The sequence below is a fragment of the Blennius ocellaris genome (genome assembly GCF_963422515.1).
Source record: "Blennius ocellaris genome assembly, chromosome: 12".
In the NCBI taxonomy this organism is placed as follows: Eukaryota; Metazoa; Chordata; class Actinopteri; order Blenniiformes; family Blenniidae; genus Blennius; species Blennius ocellaris.
This window is the reverse complement of record NC_137661.1, coordinates 8046167-8069432: the sequence shown is the minus strand read 5'-3', so window position 1 is coordinate 8069432 and position 23266 is coordinate 8046167. Positions and strand designations below refer to the sequence as shown.

At 41.6% G+C, this 23266-nt stretch overlaps 2 protein-coding genes across 2 annotated transcripts; both read left to right on the top strand.

Annotated features, from left to right (window-relative positions):
• The first annotated feature begins 1443 nt into the window (after positions 1-1443).
• On the top strand, positions 1444-8497 carry tmem38a (transmembrane protein 38A). The gene is made up of 6 exons (XM_080505807.1): positions 1444-1738; positions 4335-4491; positions 5298-5482; positions 6613-6700; positions 7554-7671; positions 7762-8497. Exons 1-6 carry the CDS (start codon positions 1615-1617, stop codon positions 7963-7965), a joined length of 876 nt encoding a protein of 291 aa, XP_080361933.1. The 5' UTR covers positions 1444-1614; the 3' UTR covers positions 7966-8497.
• A 2099-nt stretch (positions 8498-10596) lies between these two features.
• On the top strand, positions 10597-23199 carry comp (cartilage oligomeric matrix protein). The gene is made up of 19 exons (XM_080506399.1): positions 10597-10736; positions 14521-14594; positions 14706-14757; positions 14982-15130; positions 15948-16085; positions 16524-16601; positions 17176-17328; positions 17560-17664; positions 19158-19265; positions 19347-19506; positions 19756-19874; positions 20451-20503; positions 20593-20786; positions 20861-21039; positions 21128-21176; positions 21463-21659; positions 22244-22416; positions 22691-22830; positions 23110-23199. Exons 1-19 carry the CDS (start codon positions 10670-10672, stop codon positions 23166-23168), a joined length of 2247 nt encoding a protein of 748 aa, XP_080362525.1. The 5' UTR covers positions 10597-10669; the 3' UTR covers positions 23169-23199.
• Positions 23200-23266: the final 67 nt, after the last annotated feature.

Genomic DNA, 23266 nt, shown 5'->3' with positions numbered 1-23266 from the left:
TGCTTATGAGTTTTTAGTAGTTTAAGTGTGTTTGTAATTGAAAGCTATATCTGTCTGTCTGTCTGCTTGTCCATCCGTTTGCCTCTCTTTTGATTTTGTCCTTTTACTCCCACATGGTGTGCTCTCCCCCCCTCCTTGCAGCAAGATGTTTTACTTTTTTTTAACATTATGAAATTGATGGTCGAGACCCTTTACAGTAGTTAAATGGCCTTTTTATAGAATTGTGACCTACACTGACAGTTGGCTTTTTCATTAAAATTGACCTGTCGTTTAAGATTTAGCTGACTGTCACAATAGAAACCTCTGGACGGGAACAACTGAAAGACACTACAAACATTTTAATTAAAGATCAAAGATTCACATATATTTACGGTCAAGAAAAAAAAGGCTCAGACAATTGTGATGGTTATGACAAAAAAGTGGAATATGAAGAAGCCTGATTAGTTTTGTGGCCTTATGTTGATATTTTGTAACATTGCTTAATGAGGAATTATATACTTGGTGATTTAAATTATGTAATGGGGCTGATAAAATAGGATTTTCCTCATTTCTGCATCCTTTCATTGCACGATTGAAACGGTGCTAATTGTAAACATTGCAACATTGATCTAATTTGTTGACAAATTATAAAACTAATTGGAAGCTTAAGCAGCCCATCTCAGACTTGTCATGCATGATAGTGATGTATAAAGAAAAAACAATAGCAAACTGTATTTTTTTTTTGACAATTGAAAACTTTGCAAGTTCTCAATAATTAAAAACGTTAACGTTTTGAAACGAGTAAATATAATTTAATAAAACGACGTGAGACCTTTAAGAATAAAGGCAGGTATCTCTGTTCTGACGCTTTGGCTCCCTCTGGAGGACATGGGTGTTACAGCTGTGTTCAATTATTATTATTATTATTATTATTATTATTATTATTATTATTATTATTATTATTATAGAGAATACATGCATTGGGGAGACTGTTGACGAGAGCCGGTTTGGTTCAGCTGAGTCTTTCACTACAACATTTGCGCATCGCGCGAGAAAATGTAAACAAACGCCAAATGCCGGGATGAAGACCGATCATATAGCCGTGAGGCTGCCTCAGTGTGGGATCTGATCCGGAATGGCTCGTGTCATTATTATTATTGTTATTATTTTTTTCATGATATAGTAACGAATTGTGCTCGGTAGTAAGCGGACGAGTTTTAATTGCGTCTCCGAGCGAAGTCGGACCCCCCGCTGCGTCTCTCTCCCAGCGGAATAATAATGAAGACTGGAGGACGAGCCTTGTGTTTTTTTGTGCCCCATTTTCACCTCGCTGAGATCGCCTGTCGCCAAAAAAAAGCGGAGCAGCTGGCACGGCGCGCGCATGTGGATGAGGATGAGGATGATGAGGATGATGATGCTGAGGCTGTGGAGATGAGTGGTATTAATAGGGGGGCTTGGGTGTCACAGGCTTTCACTGTTGAGACCGGGGGGTTTGGTGGAGAGTCGGTGGACCGGGTTGGGGGGGCTTCCTGACCACACTGCGCAGTTGGAATAAAGGCAACAAGAAAAAAAAAGGAAAACAGAGCCAGAGGTTTTTTTTTTTTTTTTTTTAGCTGTGAAGCACAGAGAGGAAACATGGAGATGCTGTCAGCCCTGAATTTGGGCGATTATGCCCAGGCTTTCTCCAAAATGGGAATGTTCCCCGTGTTTGACCTCGCCTATTACATCGTGTCTATCCTCTACCTCAAATACGAGCCAGGTGAGTGTGGCCGACAACGTTTCCGTGGACCTGCAGTGCACTGCGATCAAGCGATTGTTTATTTTTATATGCACCGTCCACATGGTGGGACAGGTGTATGCGCTACTGAGTTGGGGGGGGGGGGGGGGGGGGGGGGGGGGGGGGGGACTTGTGCGTAAACATTGCTGCTTTTGAATAAAATAACGTCAAAGAAGGAAAAACAAATAATCTTTTTAAAACTATTACATTGCAATCGAAAAGTTAATTTAAAGTTTAACATTACTATTATTTAGCCAGTCACAACAACGTTTGGGTTTTTTTTTTCTACATTAAGCTGAAATTGTCTTTAATTCGTGGTATTTTCATGATGTAGCTATACATTGCCTGAATACCCCTACAAGGAGTGTGGGCTGCTATTATCCCAGCAGTACACCCTCTCCTTAAAAAGCATGACCTGTTACATAAACTGTGAAGCTCTGCAGGTCTGTGTGAGGCACTGGCCCCATTTGCGCTGCAGAAAGTCACTGGACTCGATCAAACCCACTCAGCCTTGAGTAAAGCTTGATATTTTTTCGTAGATTGAACTGGTTTGAGCAAGAGAGAGAGAGAGGGGAGGTGAAACCCGAGAGAAGGTCTGTACATACCAGAGACCCAGGCAATAAATAGAGGAGCCTGAAATAGACCGGGTCAGTGGGCCTGTGAAACCCCTCTGCTGCACAACAGTTGGTTACTTTCAATGAAACACTGAGCTCACAAGCATTACTTTGACACTTTTTCAGGAACGTTCAGTCCATTTTCACTTTGGTTCAGGAGCAACACACACCGACATCATAATAGACATTCCTATACTCTTAACCGATATTTAATCATGGAGACTTGTTTTATATTAGATGAGCTCTGCGGAGACCTGCGTTAGACATCCTGCGTTCTTTTGATTTTAAAGTCTGTCAGCGGGTTTGTTTGTGGCAAACTAAGTCAGTCAAAATGAATCCTTCCATCAAGTCCAGTCCCCAAAAACTAGAAGGAGTTGCAGCTTTAAATGTGTCTGCAGCCCCTCAAGCTTCTTTGTCTCCTTTGAGTAGAGCAAAACAAGTGGTTCTACTCTAAAAGAAAAAAAAAAGAAGAAGGTTTTGCCTTTCCCGGAGCTCAGGCTGACTTTCCTCACTGCAACTGAAATGACTTCACCTTATTTTCATATGTAGAATTTCACAGTCAAATCGTTTGTCAGCATCTTCTGCACGTGTCGTCGTGCCGAGCACAGCTTCGCCCCACCTGTTCGACGAGCACATGAATGAGTCTTTCGCTGGTCGGGGAAGGAGAGAACCAGAGACACAAGTGTCGGGTCGGAGGTTAAGACGGGCCCGACAGTTGCAAGGCGGGAGGAGCGCTGGGGCGAGTTATATTTATAGGGCGGCATTTCTCAGGGTCGGGTTGCCCTCAAGCCGAGCGCCAGTCTCACCAGGACGCCCTCACCCACCTGTTGGTGGAGATTTGCACCCACGTCTCGACTTACTGTACTTCTTTGACGACGTTTCAACACCGACGGGCATCAACAAGTCAGACCTGATGGCACGGCCCTAAAGTCACGTCACCTAATGCACATAAAGACGATGCTACAGAGGGATCAACGTTCGCAACGTGAAATGAATCATGGGAAATCAGCATTATTCGATTTCCTCCTCTGAACCAGTGCAGAGGAACTGATTACATTGGTGTCAGACATTCTCTGAGGTACTGGTTGTATTTTGATTCATCATTTGTACTTATTCCACTTCATTTTCAGGATATTGTGTTTCGCTGTGTCTATTTGGTTGTTCTTTGTTTGTCAAGCTGCGAGTTAAAGCTCATGATGAACGGCTGAAAAGAGACCAAACAACATCAGAAAACACGTCATCGACCTTGTTAGTTTTAATATGTGTACATTTCTCCTGAGGGCACCTGTAGTTTTAACATATTGATCGAATGAGTCTTTTTAACAGAGAAAGTCTTTATATATTTATCTTTGATTACAAAATAAAGTACTGTATCATTCTAATGAATAGCAGCTAACCCAACCACATACTAACTATTTTTGTCCAATAGTGTCAATCTTTAAAACACTGTAAGTGCCCCACACATTGTCCATTTTATTATAATACTTTATACATGCAATAAAAGAGCTCTCATTCACTTGATTGGAATCATGCAGGAAGTTTGAGAGACGCTCAAGTCCTGCATCCTTCAAGGACTCCTCATCTTGAGTCAATATTAGTTTAAGGTTGACAAGGCGGATTATCAGGGTGCGTCCTGAAATGACAGTCCGGGTGCAGACTGAAGATACAGCTCACAAGACGCTTCAGGGACCCACTGATAAAACACAACCTCTGAAAGTCTTACAAATGGACGTTTCACACAAAGTTTCTGAAACATCTTCATGTCCTAGGAAAAGTGGTGAGCGCTCTGCTGTCACTACTGAGACTAAAATAATAAAAATAAGATCAATAAATACACACACCCACACTTAGAGTGTTTATTAATTAGCCCGGTGGTGGTGATGGTCTCACGTTCGCCCCCCTGGCCTGTTGTTTGTGTTTGTGACGTTGCCCTGACAGCTCGGCCTCCGCTCCGTGTGTTTCAGGCTCGGTGGAGGTTTCTCGCCGGAGTCCGGTGGCCTCCTGGCTCAGCGCCATGCTCTACTGCTTCGGCAGTTACATCTTGGCAGACATCATGCTCGGACACAGTCCCCTCGACTATTTCCAACACAACAGCCACATCCTGCTGGCCTCAGCTGTCTGGTGAGGAACGGCGGTGTTCGGGGAAACTTTTAGCCTTCAACATGGGGGGGCGGGGGGCTGCTTCAAGGTGTCATGTGCTGGAAGCTGGCTTTGGCAAATATTAACGGTTGTGCATTAAAAAAAAAAAGAATACAATCTCTCGTCATCTGGTAAAAAATTTACAAATATAGTAATTTAGTTCAATAAGATAAGATCAAATAGTATTTATGATGCTCATTTTATCAGTTACGGTCATAGAGATGATGATGATGATGATGACGATGATGATGATGACGACTCAGCTGTCAGTCCATCACAAACAAACAATCAGTGCTGCACACACTCCCGCCTGTTTAAAGTCCTCAGTTATTCTCAGGAGCAGTTGAAGGAACCAGGAGTTCCAGGAAACAAAACAAACCAAACAACATGCAGGCTCAGGAGGGAGAACATGCAAACTCTGTGTCCAACAGTGTACAGCCTCCTCATTCTTTTAATTATCAACAATCCAGACGTGTTTAAAGAATTAGGTAATTTCTTTCTTTCATTTTTAAAATTTGAGGTCCATTTTAATGTCACACAATTAAAACGAGTGGGATCTATTTTACATAACTTTGTAACTGGGTGAAAAATTAAAGCAAGCATCATCGCAAACGTTTACATTCTATATTATACGTTTCTTTCTAGCTTTTTACATGTAGTTTAATTAGCGCTGCTAAGCTAAAAAGCAATTTCTCACACTTGCATCTTTATACTTCAATAATTCTAATTTTCTTTCTTTCTTTTTTTCTTTTTTCTTTTTTTAATCTCCGGGTAAAATTGGAATGCAGGTACCTCATCTTTTACTGCCCACTCAACCTCTTCTATAAATGTGTGGCTTTCCTGCCGGTCAAGTTGGTGCTGGTCGCACTGAAGGAAGTGGTCCGCAGTCGTAAGATCGCAGCCGGAGTTCACCACGCCCACCACGCCTACCACCACGGCTTCTTCATCATGGTGATCGTCGGATATGTCAAAGGTCAGTTTTCTCTCATTTGGCATCAAACAGCGAGAAGCGCCGGACGTCAAGACTTTTCTCGAGCTGACGTTTGCAAGCGGCTCCACGTTAACGACAGCCTCGACATATTCTATTGGTGAAAATCGCAGTCGTCGTCTGCGTCGGCGTGGTGGGCCGACAGCTGCCGCCTCGCAACAGAAAGCGTCACCAGTTCGCACAAGCGCGACAGCCAGATTTAAACGTGAATGAGCTGCCTGTGTGCATGCCTGCAGGCCAGGACGACCGACTCAGCAGCCGCATTCAAAAGGTGCAGCAGCTGCTTTGCATGAAACATTCCGCAAAGGAATGAATACCGACTGCCGAGCTGAGAGCAAAGGTCGTGGCAGAGCCTGTTGGTTTTCAACTCGAATTCCCTTTTTATTATGATGTAAGAGAATCATATATAGTTTTCAGAGAACAAAGTGTCTATACAGATATTTATTAGCATCCTTTCAGCAAAAGATAGATAGATAGATAGATACTTACTTTATTCATCCCCGGAGGGAAATTGTTTTGTTGCAGCAATCTGGTACCTAGGAATGTTAGAAAATACAATAGAATAGAATATAAAAGTAAAAAATTAAAAAATTAAATTTTTTTTATATCTGGGTAGGACATAAAATGGGGAAATTTAGCAGCTCCAGCTATTTGTGCGAAATTAAAGGAAGGATTTCAGCTATGCACTGTTTCAGAGACGACTTGCTGAAGGTTAAAATAATTGTACAGATTTTAAACCGACAAAATACTGTTAGAAGCTACTTCATCCTCATTTGTAGACATCAAAATGCCCCCAAAAAAGGAAACAAAAATATGATAAGTTTGTTTTTCCATCATGTTTAATGTTGGGATAAGTAAAAATACTCATGGATACAGTTACTATACATATGTACATTGAAAAGAAAAAGCTGCATTACTTCACTGTGGATCTTGTAGTAAAACAGAAATGTTATTATAAAGATATTCATCAAGGTTTGTCTAGTGTTTCAGTTTCTGCCTGTAAAAGTCACACCCTGCAGATGAACAAGTATGTGTGACAATCTGAAGTCAGAGATAGCCAGCCTGATTTAATCCTCCTTTTCTTCTATTTTTTTTATTATTTTTATCCCCCCCAGGGTCTGGAGTCGCCCTTATGTCCAATTTTGAGCAGTTGCTGCGTGGTGTGTGGAGGCCCGACACCAACGAGGTCCTCAACATGTCATTGTAAGTGTGTGTGGGAGGTAAAAGTCTCCACGTGAAACCACAACTGACCTTCATGATAGAGATGGAAACAAATTCAAAAACTGGACAAATAAACAAACTGTTCAAAACGTTCACTTGTCTTTAGCTCCCCCTCGTGGTCGCTTGTAAAGTGACGCCATCGATACAGACCTACTGCAATGAACAGTACTGTCAAACTGAGGTGGTAAAAGTTCAAAAGCTGACAGAAAAACAACGAAAACACATTCAAAATATCTCTCTCAAGTAGAGGCAAACAAATAAAGTTGAAACCTTTTTAACCTGGTTCACACTCTATGTTTTGATCCTCAGAGGATCTTCACTGATCTCACATTGTCTTCATTTGTTGAACAATATACAGTTAAAAGATACTGGTTGTGTTTGTAAGGGATATTTTGTTTGTGAATATCTTTAAAAACGTCTTTTTTTTTATTTTTTTTAACAAGTATCCTGAAAGACGATGCCAAATTCATGTGCAAACAGTTTACAAATAAGTAGAATAATAAGGCTAAAATATAGACACACACGGCAATGTAGACCGGCGAAGCGTTTATCAACACCAATCTCCCTGTGGTATTTATAAATATTTTAAAGAAATAAGTCACAGAAATATGTTTTTTTTAATTGGTTTTGACCGACAGTATATTGATATACATTGTCCAAAGAAAAAAATTATCTATGTATATAGTGAGCGCCTCTGAACAGGCCAGAGCGGTGGCCTATTGAAGATGAATGGATGGATTATATACATCTCCATTATGTTATTTATTAATATATTTGCTGGTATTGTGTTGCGTATTGATATGTCTGTCTTCGCGGGTGTGTTTCTTCTGTGCAGCCCGACCAAGGCCAGTCTGTACGGCGCCATCCTCTTCACCATGCAGGAGGCTCACTGGCTGCCAGTGTCCAAGAGCACCCTCATCCTCGCCTTCACCCTCTTCATGGTCACCAGCAAGGTGCGACTGGACTTTTGTTTTCCCAGACACAGAGAGATCAAACAATCTCCTGCTGCGCTCCTAAGTACCACGAACGTTGTGTCTCCTCAGGTGGTGATGACTGCTCGACACTCTCACGGCTCCCCCTTCGCCCTCATCGAGTCCTGGATTTGCCACGTGCTGTTCGGCTCTGCCCTGGGCGGCGGCGAAGACGACCACCATCACGCCGCCGCCGCGGCTCCGTCTTCGCCTCTCAAGACCAAGGAGGAGCTGAGCGAAGGCTCTCGCAAGAGGAAGGCCAAGAAAGCCGAGTAGTGCGCCGCGCCACGAAACGCCACGAAACGCCACGCCACGTCGTTGGAACAGCGTCCAACTCGTCCCCCCCCCCCCGGCCTACGCGAGGTGGGACGTCCCATTTCTTATCCTGGGAAAAGGGAGGTTTGATGTTTTTGCCAAATGAGACCCTTTCTATTCAAGCAGCACGGTGCTTTCAGCGGTTTTTTACATAGCAAGGGGACTCTGTAAATACCGAGGCAAACGTTTTCACCCCTCCAAACCCCCCACCTGGACATTTCTAACCTATTTATTTGTGTCTCTGTGAACGTCTGTGCCCAACACCGTGTGGTACTCCAGGTGAAAGAGGCCGCCTCCAGATGTCCTTCATACCACCATGGATAGTCGCATTAACGCACAAATGCAAATGGTTTCGTTTCAGTCACTCACAACCTTATTTCAGTTCAATCGGACTCATTAAACAGGACTTCAAATGATAGAGAATAACATCTCTGGTTTTTACATTGAGATGAGACTGACCTCGTATATTTCAATAAAATCAAGAGAAACCTTTCCCCCCCCCCAGTGTCTGTGTTATTTATATGATAAATGGTCATAAAACACTACGATAGTTTTCTTTTTTATCATCCTGGGTCCACTAATGCTAACCAACTAAAATGGCATGATAAAATAAATGAAACAACAAATAAATTTTTTTTATTTACATGCACCATAGCTATAGCATTAGAAGACCATATTTTTATGTAAAAAAAAAAAGACATTGCATGGTCATATGAAATAATCCAACTAGTCTCAAATCATTAACTAATCTCTGGATTTGTTTTGACTCAATAAGTTAATAACAGAGTTAGTTCTTGCGCGTCTGTCCTGGACTGGAGGAATCTTGACACAAACACCAAAGCTTCATTGGCAGCAGCTTCCTGCAGCCTCGTCCAGGAGTCCGGGAGTGTTATGTTGTTATGTAACTGGGAGGCAGCAGCAGAGAGGCGAGAGGAAAGATGTGAGGTGAACCCCGGGGTCACGTCCTCACAAGCTCACGACCCTCCTGTCGGGTCCACAGAGTCCCAGAGCGCGGGGCAGTAAAACATGCGTAATGAAGTTTGCAGGAGGTTGTTACACTCCACCTTTGACCTGAACATTCCTCCCAGCAGCAAAGATCAGGGAGGAGAAATGTCCCTTTTGCTTCATTTTCACGAGCACCGATGAAGTTCGCCAGCAGACCTCTGACAATTTAATTAGTCAAGTAATGGCGTACGTATCGAGAGAAAAATAGACCCAGTGTCACTGCAAAATCTAGAGACTTCAATTCTATTCCTTAAATCTGCTCGAGATGATCAGCTTTGCTCATTGATCAAGGACCAGATTTAGTTTTAACTGTTAATAAAAGCTGCTTTTACCTGCCGTATAAGAGTAGACCAAACAGGAGAATATTTACTGTTTTTTTTAACAAAATATATGTATGTTTATTGAGGTTGCTATCTTGTAAATGATGAAGATCAACTTCTTCTTCTTATATGTTGTGGACTTAAGGTGTGAGTAATTAGAAAAAGCATCGGGTAAATGTATTTTTCACTATCCGGACTCAGATGATGGAACTGTCGTGGAAGAAAGTATGATGAGACTGATAAACCTCCGAGTGGAACAGCCTGTCAGTTTATTGCATCATCATGTATCACAGTGGGTTTACAGTCAATAACAGTGGAGGAGAACTATGCAGAAACAATCAGGACAGTTTTCCACACAAATCCAACAAAACAGAAATGATCTGCTCTGCATGTTTTATGAAAGTTAGAGAGAGAGAGAGAGAGAGAGAGAGGAGAGAGAGAGAGAGAGAGAGAGAGAGAGAGAGAGAGAGAGAGAGAGAGAGAGAGAGAGAGAGAGAGAGAGAGAGAGAGGAACTGGAGGAAGAACATCTGGTGATGTCATTATGGACACACACACACACACACACACACACACACACACACACACACACACCTTTATTGATATACATGTTTGCGTTGCTTACAGCATAATAAACGACCAATGATACATGTTTTGTTACTTTAAAAGAAAAAAAAAACCAAAACAAACACAACTTAAAGTTCTTATCTCAACAAATGACAAATGAACAAAAATTCCAACCATTTCAAAATCCAAGTATTTGAACTGACTGACCATGTGACTCGCCGCTCAGCCAACCGACTGCTTCAAACTGCAATTTGTTCATCCAAAGAAATCAAAAACTACAAATGTTGAGGAATTATAAACCCTACTAACGTCTGCTTGTCATTAGCAGTTTGTACGACAAACAAACACACACACAAACAAATAGCTTGGAAAATGTAATCCAAGTAACTACTACAATCAGTATTTGCGGTGCTCCAGTGCGCCCACTGCTTCCTGTCAAACATGACTTAATCTCTGACTGGACGACACTTCAGAAGACTCAGAGATACACATTATGAAGCAATCATGTGAGAAACTAATCCAACAACTTCAGCAACAATAAGACTATTTACTCTTTAAATAGTAATTCATGGTGCAAAGTCTTCCCTGTCTTGGAGCTTCAGGGGAAAAGGATGGAGGGGGGTGGGGGGGTGACAGTTGGGTATAAAAACCCAAAGTAGGGGAGGGAAAACTGACAAACTTTGCTGGACTGGAGTTTGTTGGGGGGGAGTATTGAAACTGAGCGGAGGAAAAGAGAAGAGACGGAGTGGCTGCAGTGACCAGTCTGACTCCAACCATGCTGTGGCTTGTGGGGCTGACCTGTGCCTTCTGCCTGGGGGGACACACTGCGGCGGGACAGCGAGGTGAGAGGAATGTGTCCCGCTTGAATCTTTTTATAGTGATCGCTTCTCCTAAACCAGCAGGGGAGGAACCTGACTGCCACCATTTTATCACGCAGTATAAAAAAAAAAGCCATTGACAGTCAGTGTACAGTTGTTGTGCCTGAGGTCAGAAGAGGGCAGATACATTAAAAACATGATTTCAAAAACACAAGTTTGCTTTGGGCTTTTCATCTGGGAAACAGTAAAAGGAGGTTTGATTGATATTTCCGGGGAAATCTCTTCAAGGTTTTTCTTTTAAAGTTGTGTCCATCTGTTTTTTTTGTCCGATTTGCTCAAATATTAAATTAAACAAATGCAGTCAGCAGGAATAAATTATTGATTTAATAGAGTATAAAACTCTAAGTCAAGATTCATTTGTTCAAAAGCAGATTGATTATTTAATCAAATAATAAAAAATTTATAAGATTAAATAAACAAATGAATATCATAATAAGAATCTCCCTGCATCATAACGAAAAAGTTCCTGACTTCTGTAGAGAATAATGATTGAGCCAATCTTCCTGTATACTCTGTGAGGTGAAACAATCTGTGGTCCAGATCTCAACCTCTCTATTAGTGACGAGAGTGATTTATTCCCAGTATCTCCTCTTCCGGCTGTGGAATTCATTTAGTAAACAGAGTCGCTGCTAACGAGAAGAACACATTTCCTTTGCTTCATGCTCAGGAGGTTTTCTGCCCTCACACAGCTCCTCTGGGGCGGCGCTGATGCCTGCGAGAAAGAAAGGAGGCTGTGAGGAGGAGGAGGATGAGGAGGAGGAGGAGGAGGAGGAAGAGGAGGGCGGGGGGGTCATCAAGATGTAACACCTGAACTACAAAACTAAAAGATTGAACCAGAGTCTGTAAACCCAGGATGTCGGTTTTTCTTTCTTCTGTTGGAAGTGTGTTAATAATGAATGAATACAAACAACAATTTATATTCACATAATAACAATAAAAAATAAAAAAAAACATGTAAAAAGAGACATTATCTTATATATTCTACTGAAAGTCCTCCGGACTTATTACCAGAGGGGGTAAATACATCAGCAGATGTTCCAGGTATGTGTATGTTTTCTTCTCAGGAAGAGACGAGGCTCCAGCTGATGTTTGCATTTTGCTCCCAGCATCTTTCAACCAGCAACACTGGAAATGTTTCATATTTACAGACAAATGCTTATCAGTAGCAAAACTAATTCATAAAAATAATCGATAATCACAAAATAAATACAAACACTTCTAAGTCCTTTATTTCACTGCCACTCTTCAGTGTCACATAGTCTGCATGTAAATACTTCCATTATTATCCTGTCTGGGGACAAATCAGAATTTTCAGTGAAGCATCTGGCAGAATCAGTTATCCATATTGGATATATTATTATAAATCAATGTGATCTATCCATACCAAAATCACACCAACGCCAACAATTCTATTTCCGCTTCACAATTTAAAAGCTATGACACACCCTGAGTTATGATCCGTGACGTTACTCAAGATTGAGTTGTGGTTTCTGTGCTTGTAACATTTAGCACAAACGTTTGCCCGTTTGCTTTTCTCTGATTATCTCCCACTGTGTGACCTCTGGCTGCTGCAGGTCGTTTAATGTTGAGGAAACGGTTTAAAATCGAACTGGGCACCATCTGCCATGCATGGAGCAGCAGACAGACAGACAGAGTGGAGTCTGGCTTATTGACATATTTACATATATGGAATTTCTAGGAGAACCTCAGATGATATTTTGTTTTCTCACTTTTACATATTTACCAACTGCATCTCCTTTCCATTTACTATATCAAGTGTGTAAGGTGTCGGTGGGACTGGGAAAGTTAGTCCCATCTTCAATTTTGAAAAGTTTACAAGACAACAAGAAAAGGCTGAAAAGTCGACCCGAGAGAAATGTACCAATAAACAAAAACATTTGACCTTTCTAAACCGTTTGGAGAGTCAATCATATTTATAGACTTTAATTCACTACACATATAAATAATGCTGTGATTGATTGTTGGCCTCTTACAGCTGCTGATCTCATCAAGTCTTCTTACTTTCATTTTATCTGCTCTGATATTTGTTGATTGCACTGGGAATCATTTAGAAATACGGTTACTCATAAGTGTATTTTGAGTAATTTATTTTTCTTCTTAATATTCCCATTGGGAAGTTCCAAGTTATGAATAATTCACGTGTGCTTTCCATTTGTAAGTATTTCCCACTTTCCAGTCAATCTTTTCAGTCAAGCACCATTACAGAACTATAAAAATCTTTCTCTGTTTCTATTGCTGACTGCTCCTTGGGGAACAGAAAGGGAGTATCTCAGTTAGTAAAAAGTCCATTTTCAATAGATTTAAATATGTGGAAGCATGTTTCAGTCTCAATTTCAAGACACTTTTTGTTAATTTCCCTGTGTAATCTATCTGCAGCTATTTCTGAATAGATGAATGAGTGTAACCTGCATGGAAAATCAAGATTGTATTCATACTTACAGCGCTGAAGCACCAGGACGCCCACAGAGTGTCGTTCCTGTAAGCTTGAGAGCTTGAAAAAAATGTATCTTCCAGAAAATCTTGTGTCATCTCATATCTGGAAAGTCAATTTTGGAAATGCAAGCAAAACATTTCTGACTCCAGTGAATGCGTGGGTCGTGGATACAAATGAGGCCTGTGGTGACAGAGGAATTCCAGGTATTAGATTTTGGTATAAGACAGGCACAGGATCATACTGAACATCTATACTTTCTCCCCAGGGGGCATCAAGTCCGAGAAGAGAGACCAACGAAGCTTACCTGAAAAAAATATGATGAGGTGCAACTGGAAACAAACCAGTTTTGCACATTTCTCACTGTAGTTACTCACAGTACCGGTAAATAACGAAAAAGAATTGCAGGTTGAGTCATTGTTCATCCCAGAGCAGATGTGTGTAGCATTCACAACTACAAGAGCCATTGTTGTTCACTTTCCACCACATAGAATGTTTCATGTTCAACATCAAAATATGAATGAAAGTTTGCTTCATATGTAAAATTCTATTCAAATTACTATTACTAACTATTTGGTTCTCCATAGATCAAATCCACAAATAAGCAATAGCATTTTAATTGAAAGCAGCAAAGGATCCCTAAAATAAAATAAAATAAAATAAAATAAAATAAAATAAAATAAAATAAAATAAAATAAAATAAAATAAAATAAAATAAAATAAAATAAAATTAAATTAAATAAAATAAAATAAAATAAAATAAAATAAAAATAAATTAAATTAAATTAAATTAAACAGACATTAATCACTCACATTCAGAGCCACGCCGCATGCGATGTACATTTTTGTTGAGTTTCTCCTTTTTGACCTTGCAAAGGAAAATAAGAGTCCTTGTGAAAATGTATCTGCAGTGTGGAAAAAAAACCCAACAAGTTTGTGGACGCTGTATTGAGCGAAGACAGACGGGCCTGAGGAGAGTTTGCTTCACTCAAATCTTCAGAAATGATAATCACATGTTGATAAAAACTGATACCCTCCAAAAATGCACAGATGCTGCACACTGCGAGCAAAATAATAGCCAGGTTTTTAACTTGGGTCTGAGACAGTGTGATAGTGAAGATAAACACAAAACAGTTTGAACAATGTCTCCGCTCTGTTTGCGTTTGACTGCAGGAATTTCACTAACATCTGAGGGTTTATTGGATTGTCAAAAGGTGAAGTCACAGAGTAAAAACGACATGTGACTGTATGGTTGAACCAGCTGATGAAAAGTTTGTGTTTTCTGCTCAAATCCAGATGGAGAAATTATCAATCAGATTAAAATCACCAACCTCGCTTTGGCTGAGATGAAAGAGCTTCTGAAACAACAGGTAAACATCTTCATTGTGTCTCATGACAGTCTTTTTTCAGACTTTAAGTCAGTAGGTAAGTAATATCAATAAAAATTGTTATGAGATACTTATATCTTTTTAATTTTCCAGATTAAGGAGATTGTGTTTCTGAAGAACACGGTGATGGAGTGTGAAGCCTGTGGTGAGCTGAGCTGCTCCTTTATTAATGATTTTCAAACATTCATTACTTCTGTTGCATTGCTGGGTTTTATGTCCTGATCTGGATTCGTTCAACATAAATTCTTGAGTAACTGTATCTGATCTTACATAGTTGCACACAAAAACATGTGCCGTAGACTGTCGTTTGACAAATTACATTAATATGTAAGTATTGAACAGATGGCATGTGACGGCCTCTAATCTCAGGTATGGGGGGTATGCAGCCTCGGCCGTCATGTGTGCCGAACCCCTGCCACCCGGGGGTGAAGTGTCTGGAAACCCCTCAGGGTATAAAGTGTGGACCCTGTCCTGATGGCACGGAGGGAAACGGGACCCATTGCTCTGACGTGGACGAGGTATGTGGAGCTGCGGTCGTCATGAAGAAACCAATACATTGCTGGAAGCTGATTTACTTGTAAATACAAGTATAATATTAGCATAATGCCATCCTTTGTGGTCAAACCATCGACCTAAAGTTCATAGATCAGCCTGAATGTCGTCATTATAAAGATTATCACAGAACCTAATTAATACGGCGCTCATTTAAATGCAGTAAAGCTATTTGGCGAGTCACGAATAGAACTTAAACACACACATGGCCTGGAAAGATTTGTCCACTAAGTTTATTTTTACTTTTTAACATCATATCCTTAAAACATAGCAAGACTATGCCTGGCACTCGGCAGGGCGCACACCTTCGCCAACGCCACATTCGTGAGCGGATCTGAATTAGCTTGGTTGCAGAGTTTGCAGTGTTAGCAGTTCGCGGCGAAACGCAGCTTCTTTGCTGCAGCCGGCGGATGAAATATTTTACCTCTCTAGGAGCTGTTCAATCCCAAAATCTAATGGATTGGTCCTGAGATGAGGACAAATCATCCCTGAAGATTTCATGCACGACAGGTCAAGAGTTTTTTTTGCAAAAAGTTGGTAAAATACCTACAAGCCAATAAATACATGCCGACAAAAACCTAACCTTTGCCCCAAAGCTTGTTGGCAAAGGTAATGAAGTGTTGTTTGACCTTTTCTTAGTTATACTACATGTGTTTTGTTTATGCATTATTCAAAAAAATGTTTTTGAAATGCTGCTCCTGTAAGACATGTGCATTTGTATTCATCCACCCACACCCTCTCTCTCTCTCTCTCTCTCTCTCTCTCTCTCTCTCTCTCTGTCAGTGTACTGTGATTCCTTGCCACATGGGAGTGCGCTGTATCAACACCTCCCCGGGTTTCCGTTGTGGTTCCTGTCCTGCAGGGTACACGGGGCCCCAGGTCCAGGGAATTGGTCTCGCCTATGCTACTGCCAACAAACAGGTTTGCCTTTGTACCTAGAAGCACTTTACCTCAGTTGCTATGACTGAATATACAATGGTACGAGTCGTCGTGATGGAAGTGTCATTATTAGTAAACCTCTATGTAGATAACAATATCCCAGTGAATTATATAGTATAGATAGTGTTTTTTCACTCATCTACAGCTAATGTCCAGATGTGCTCGGATGTAGAATTGGTCAAATCGTCACTTATCGTGTCACTATCCTTAGATTATTAGGCTGCGATCTCTCCCACATCTTGCATGCATCAGCAACACCTGCTCACCTTCTTTAATACAGTGGCAACGGCTTCTGCACCGTATCAGCACCACTCTCCTCCTTAAAGCACCAGTGTCTCCAATCCACCGCTCTCCACCTGTTCTTCTAGTGCAGGAGCTCACTGAGGTTCTTGAACTGTCTTTGTGTTCCTCCTCCTCAAGGTGTGCAAAGACATCAACGAGTGTGAAGGTCCCAACGGTGGAGGCTGTGTGGAAAACTCTCTGTGCATGAACACCCCTGTGAGTAGAAGACATGCAGACAACTACAGTACATTATGTTTCTAATATTATGTAGGAAATATGATTTTTTTTTTAAATGCACAATAGATTTAATGATTAACAATGAGGGTTTCACCTGGTGTGGGTATGTGATGTACACTCAATATGATTGGTGATGACGAAATAAATGTGAAATATACTGGAACACCGCCACATCTCCTTGCAGCCTATAACTATACAAAAGTTAAAAAAAAAAAAAAAACTGTTTTAAAGCAGGGGTGAGGGATTTATTCCACAAGAGCGCCACATAAACACACTGAAACTACCATGCACAAGTGTTTTAATTAGTTCCACTGAATATGAATATGTCTTTAATTTAAAAGTTGTACATTAAAACCCAACCGCCTTTATTTATATAGCACATTAAAGACACCACCAAAGTGCTCTACAAACAAATAAATAAGAATTAAAAGTCCACAGGTCGTGCGTTCATATACCAGGGATTTTGAGCTGTTTGTCTCCAGCCCGCCTGCGTTTGGTGTGGAATGTCAGCTTGTGATGTGGGAGGTGTTGATCCCTTTGTATGTTTGGCCAGGGCTCGTTCAGGTGTGGACCCTGTAAGAAAGGCTACGTCGGGGATCAGCGGCGTGGCTGTAAGCCAGAGAGAGCCTGTGGGAACGGCCAGCCCAACCCCTGCCACGCCAGCGCCCAGTGCATCGTCCATCGAGAAGGGACCATCGAGTGTCAGGTGCAACCACAGTTCATTTTTTAAAATTCACACGATCACCTCGCCAGCGAACCACTGCTGCCATCAACACATTTATATGCTATGACCACAATGCAGCGTCTGACTCATGCTCATATTAAGAAAACCAGAAATCTGCTACACCACTTGTCCTCATTTGCTCCTTTCTGACTGTATTTAGGACACGAAGCTGCCAATAAAAACAGTTTCCTAAAACATTTTCCATCCTGACAGTGTGGAGTTGGATGGGCTGGAAACGGTTACCTCTGCGGCCCCGACACTGACATTGACGGTTTCCCTGACGAGAAGCTGAGCTGTCCTGAGAGGAACTGTAACAAGGTGAGTTTAGCTCGTAGCCAGCAGAACCCTCTGAAGACTGCTGGCACAGAAACACAGTCGTTCAACTTCACATAATATTGTACTGTACAGAAGGTTTGTGTAAAAAAAATATCAAAATATAGACTAAGTTTAAAAAAAAGTGCCAAACAAGTGTTTTCTGGTCCTTTTTAAAAAATTATTATTAACACAAGACTCTGTCAGTGTTTCCAGTCTCTAAATGTCGACCTGTCTATAACGCTTTAAGCGGGAAATGATCATTTTTGGTAACTTCTGTTTGATTTTTGTTTAGTTATTTTCTCCATAGTGGCATGTTAACACACTATGTCCATCTCATGTAAGCAATACTTTAATAGAAACTCTGTTCAAGTTCTGGATTTTTTTTCATACTCGAAAAGGTTAAAGTATCAGTTTCGTAAGTTTTGCAGGTTTAACAAACTTTATTTCTCAACAAAAAGTTGATATGAAGGTAAAATCAACTGAAACATCCGACATTCCTCCACAAAACTGTGCCATTGCATTAACCACACTATTACCTCCTCTACTTAATGCTCATTGCAGATAAAGTCTCTTTCTTCATTGTCGGTGCTACAATATGGATTGTAGCTTAAAGGAAGTTAGTGTACAAGGTGAATATTTTTTTAATTTTAGTTTATATTTTAGCTTTTGATTTACTGAGGAACCCGTGGGGATTTCGGGCATCTCAGGGAGATTAACGGAGACTGAAGACTCTCGTTTTCCCAAAACATTAAAGTAATAACCACCCTAACCCTCTAAGAGATGTCAAAATTTTAATAATCCATTAATTTATTTGACTTTTATTGTACTAGGCATTCACTTGACATCAAATCGTTTCTTTTCGTTGCAGGGCCTGGTTAAAATGGCAGCATTACAAAAAAAGGATAATAGATAGAGAGAAATAAAAGCAATGGGCAGCTCAGTGAAGCTCATTAAGCCTTTTGGTTGTTCAGGAGTATTTTTGCTTTCTTCTATTCAGGCATATTGGTTTTTTTTACAACAGGTTTTGATGGCGTTCTCCCATCTTCACCACAAATGTCATCTTGCCAAACCTACTTGAATATAGAGACACAGGCAAAATATTTACTACAACGAAATGTCAGAATGAATTAACTGAACTCTTACGATGAAGTCACGGTATGACATTTCTGATGAAGACAGGAGGAGGACACCATCAAATTTGTCCAGGGTATGTTGTAAAAACGTGCATAGTTGCCTGAGGTGAAGATTTACAAGCAACGGCCAGTTTGACAGGTCTACTCTTGATTTTAGAAAGTGTCATATGACATGTATGGGTCTAATCTGCTTTGAGGGCCCTTGATATTGTCTTTTAATACATCTGGACCCCCGGCTGGGAACAACTTTTTATGAATGACTGAAGCATTGGAAATAATGTGTGTGAAGCTCCATGAACTCAGTTGCAACTTTTTGCTTTTGTTAATCGTAATCCTCAATAATCCTGTTATTTTCCCTGCCAGGACAACTGTCTCACCGTACCCAACTCCGGTCAAGAAGACGCAGACGGGGACGGGATTGGAGACGCCTGTGATGAAGACGCAGATGGAGATGGGATTCTCAACACGCAGGTTACTGCAGAAACGAGCCAGTGAATTTGTTACAGGAAGAAAGTGGAGTGCATGGATGTCTTCTGTGTCACGCCCTCACAGGATAACTGCGTGTTGGTGCCTAACGTGGACCAGCGGAACGTCGATGAGGATGACTTTGGCGATGCCTGCGATAACTGCCGCGCGGTCAAGAACAACGACCAGAAGGACACAGACGTGGACAAATTTGGTGACGAATGTGATGAAGATATTGATGGAGACGGTAAGTTTTGTGTCCTTATTTCAATGGATTGCCTTATTTCCACACTGGTGGCATGATTTGGTATTAATCTGATGGTTTACAAATATAATGTAACGCCTCCTCAGTTTCAAAAAGAAAAAAAAAAACAACCTACAAGCCAAACTGCACACTATAAGTCTATTGACTATGAGTTGATTGACATAAACAGAGAATGTGTGTGAAAAGATTGAACATGCTTGCAGTATTTTGCCATTTTCACTTGAATTCCAGGGATCCTCAATCACCTGGACAACTGCAAAAGAGTTCCCAATGCCGACCAGAAGGATCGGGATGGAGACAAAGTGGGAGATGCATGTGACAGTTGTCCCTACATTCCCAATCCTGACCAGGTGACACATCTTATGTGCTTTACAGCAGGTTATTGATGAAACAAGCCAGAAGTCTTTCATCAGGCAGACTTTTTAAAAAAATATTTCATATGGTCCGATGTCTCCTTAATGTTTAATTTGTATTGTGGGGGCTGTCAGTGGATTACTGTTGTATTGTCCCAGGCTACACAGAGGTTGGTGCGTGTGCAAAAGTTCCCATGAATATCCAAATACTATTTGAACAATGAGTGTCTGGTGCTTTTGCATGATCTGTCGATTGCACCACAGAAATATCGTGGAAGCATTGGTCTATCACACAGTGCAAAGGGTAATGGTTAGGATTAGGCAGCACAATTAATGGATCTTTGCCCAAATAATGGGTTAGGGTGATCAGTTGATCACGCAAATCACCCAAAAGCGCTTTACAGGTACACGTCTAAAACAAATCATAGAACAATAATGCATGGAGAAAAATGCAACCCTGAAGGTGTTTCTATTTCAGAGGAGACCATTGTGGTAGTCCCCCATATGAGTGCCTCAAAACAAACAGAGGCTCCCAGATAAAGTCACGTTAAAAACGTGAGTCATGTTTCTCAGATGGATGTGGACAACGACCTGATCGGAGACCCATGTGACACCAACAAGGACAGGTACCCTGTGACGTTTCCGCCACGCAGTGTTGTCTGGTGAGTGTCAACATCAATGACTGAGGGCCAGAATCTCCACAACTTTCCTCCAGCGATGGCGACGGCCACCAGGACTCCCGGGACAACTGTCCAGCCGTCATCAACAGCTCTCAGCTGGACACCGACAAAGATGGAAAGGGAGACGAGTGTGACGACGACGATGATAATGACGGCATCCCGGACTTGCTGCCCCCGGGTCCCGACAACTGCCGTCTGATCCCCAACCCTCTGCAGGAGGACTCTGACGGTGAGCCGAGGCCTGAGGCCTTGCGGTGCAGGAGCGAGACGGGTAATGAAACACTCGTCCGTTCGTCCTTTCAGGTAACGGCGTCGGTAACGTGTGCGAGAGGGATTTTGACAATGACACCATCGTCGACACCATAGACGTTTGTCCAGAAAACGCTGAGGTCACCCTCACCGACTTCAGGGAGTATCAGACCGTCGTGTTAGACCCGGAAGGAGATGCACAAATCGATCCCAACTGGGTGGTGCTGAACCAGGTCCAGTCACAATATCTTGTATCTTTAAGCCACCAGATACATGACTTAGGATGAATCTCGTCTCAAACATACTCTTTCTTCTGTGCAGGGAAGGGAGATTGTCCAGACGATGAACAGTGACCCTGGTCTCGCTGTTGGTATGAACAGTTCACACACAGTTCACAGTTCCTCACACATAATTGAATGAACCCGATTCTTCCGTAGAATTCTTCCCTCAGACTGTGATATTAAAACATACAGTAGGAACTTGTTGAAATTTCAGACAGTTTGAGATTCATTTCACATTTAAGAGATCACCAATTTCTCGCTCCTCATTTTCAGAGATTTCCTGGCCCATGATACTTTAGGCTCCATCACCTAAATAATGTGAATCCGGTTATTATTTCAGATACTGAACTCGGAGTTTAATGATCTCTCCCTCAGGCTACACGGCTTTCAGTGGCGTGGACTTTGAAGGAACGTTTCACGTTAACACGGTAACGGATGACGACTATGCCGGATTTATCTTCGGCTACCAGGATAGCTCCAGTTTCTACGTGGTGATGTGGAAGCAGGTGGAGCAGATCTACTGGCAGGCAAACCCGTTCAGAGCTGTGGCAGAGCCCGGCATCCAGCTCAAGGTAGTTTAGAGTTTGATAGACCACTTTTCGCCTTTCTGGCAGTTTAGGCCTGCATTGTGATAAATAAGACTGACTAAAGAGATGTGCGCTGATATTCTCTTCCTGTTGCAATAATAAATTGAGAGCAGTCTATAGATGGTCTGTCTAAAAAAGTTTCTCATTTTAAGTTATTCAAAAGACACAAGAATGAAACTACCAATACTAGTTGAGAAGATAAAAAAGCATGAAGTTGGACTTATTGTATGAGGCACTGAGTTCTCATTGATGACACACTAGTTATTGATATTCACACCCGTAATTGAAGTTTTGTCACAGATTTATCAGATGATTTGAACAATGAGAGCACAAATTTTAGTCTTTATTAATCTCATATATGAGAATGTTGCAACCAATATTTGAATATTTAAGATGCCCTTTTTCAGCAGTCCTGTCTAAATTATGGGAAAGTAGACGTGAAATTCCTTTTTTAATGTACAAATCAGTAGTTGACATGACTTAATTGAATGTCTTGCAGCTGTACCAGAGACAAGCAAACCCACAGGCGTCTTGTTATGTGTTGGGTTTTTTTTGTTTTTTTTCCAAAGGCTGTCAAGTCAAACACAGGTCCAGGTGAAAACCTGAGGAATGCCCTGTGGCACACCGGAGACACGAGCGAGCAGGTGAAACTCCTCTGGAAAGATTCTCGCAACGCCGGCTGGAAAGACAAGACGTCGTACCGCTGGTTTCTCCAGCACCGGCCTGCGGACGGCTACATCAGGTACTGACTGGAATCCCTGGAGCTTTGAGGAATGTGGTCATGTGGAACAGCGTTCTCGTGTGGACGAGCGTTTAGAATACCTGGAGGAAAACACATGCCTGCTCAGCGACAACATGCAAAATCGAAGCGAAGACTCAAACTCAGATTATTTTCACTTTTGAGGCTGTAAGGAACCACCATGCAGCTTCTACCAGTCCAACACATGTAGAATAATTCATCCTTCATACCGAGTCTGTCATGTTGAGTACGATTTTTGCATTTCTGCTCTGTGCAGGGTTCGTTTCTACGAAGGTCCCCAGATGGTCGCCGACACAGGCGTGATCATCGACGCCACGATGAGAGGAGGCCGTCTGGGCGTCTTCTGCTTTTCCCAGGAGAACATCATCTGGGCAAACCTGCGCTATCGCTGCAACGGTGAGTTGAGGCGTTCACAAGACGTCCTCCTCCTTCAGCTCAGTCGTTCTCACTCCACGTGTCTGTGCTTCAGCGACTTTCTCACTAAACTCAACACGTGGATGTAAAAAGCATCATATTGAGCGCAAAGGCACGTCTGCACATTTGTCTTCAATGTGTTAAAGCAAATACTTCTATAAGATTGAGTGGGTCCCAGAAGAGATTGGAATAAAAATGCTAAATTAATGCGTGGATGCACACCAAAATACCAAATGTGATTTTTTTTTTTTTTTTTAATAGACACACTTCCTGAGGACTTCGACACCTACAGAGCCCAGCAGGTCCAGTTCGCCGTCTGATGACAACAAACACGCTCGAAACAAAACTCGTTCCAACGCACAATTGGGGTTTCGGGAGAGAAAATCAGTGCAAAAGTTTTCATGAAAGGGCAGAATTG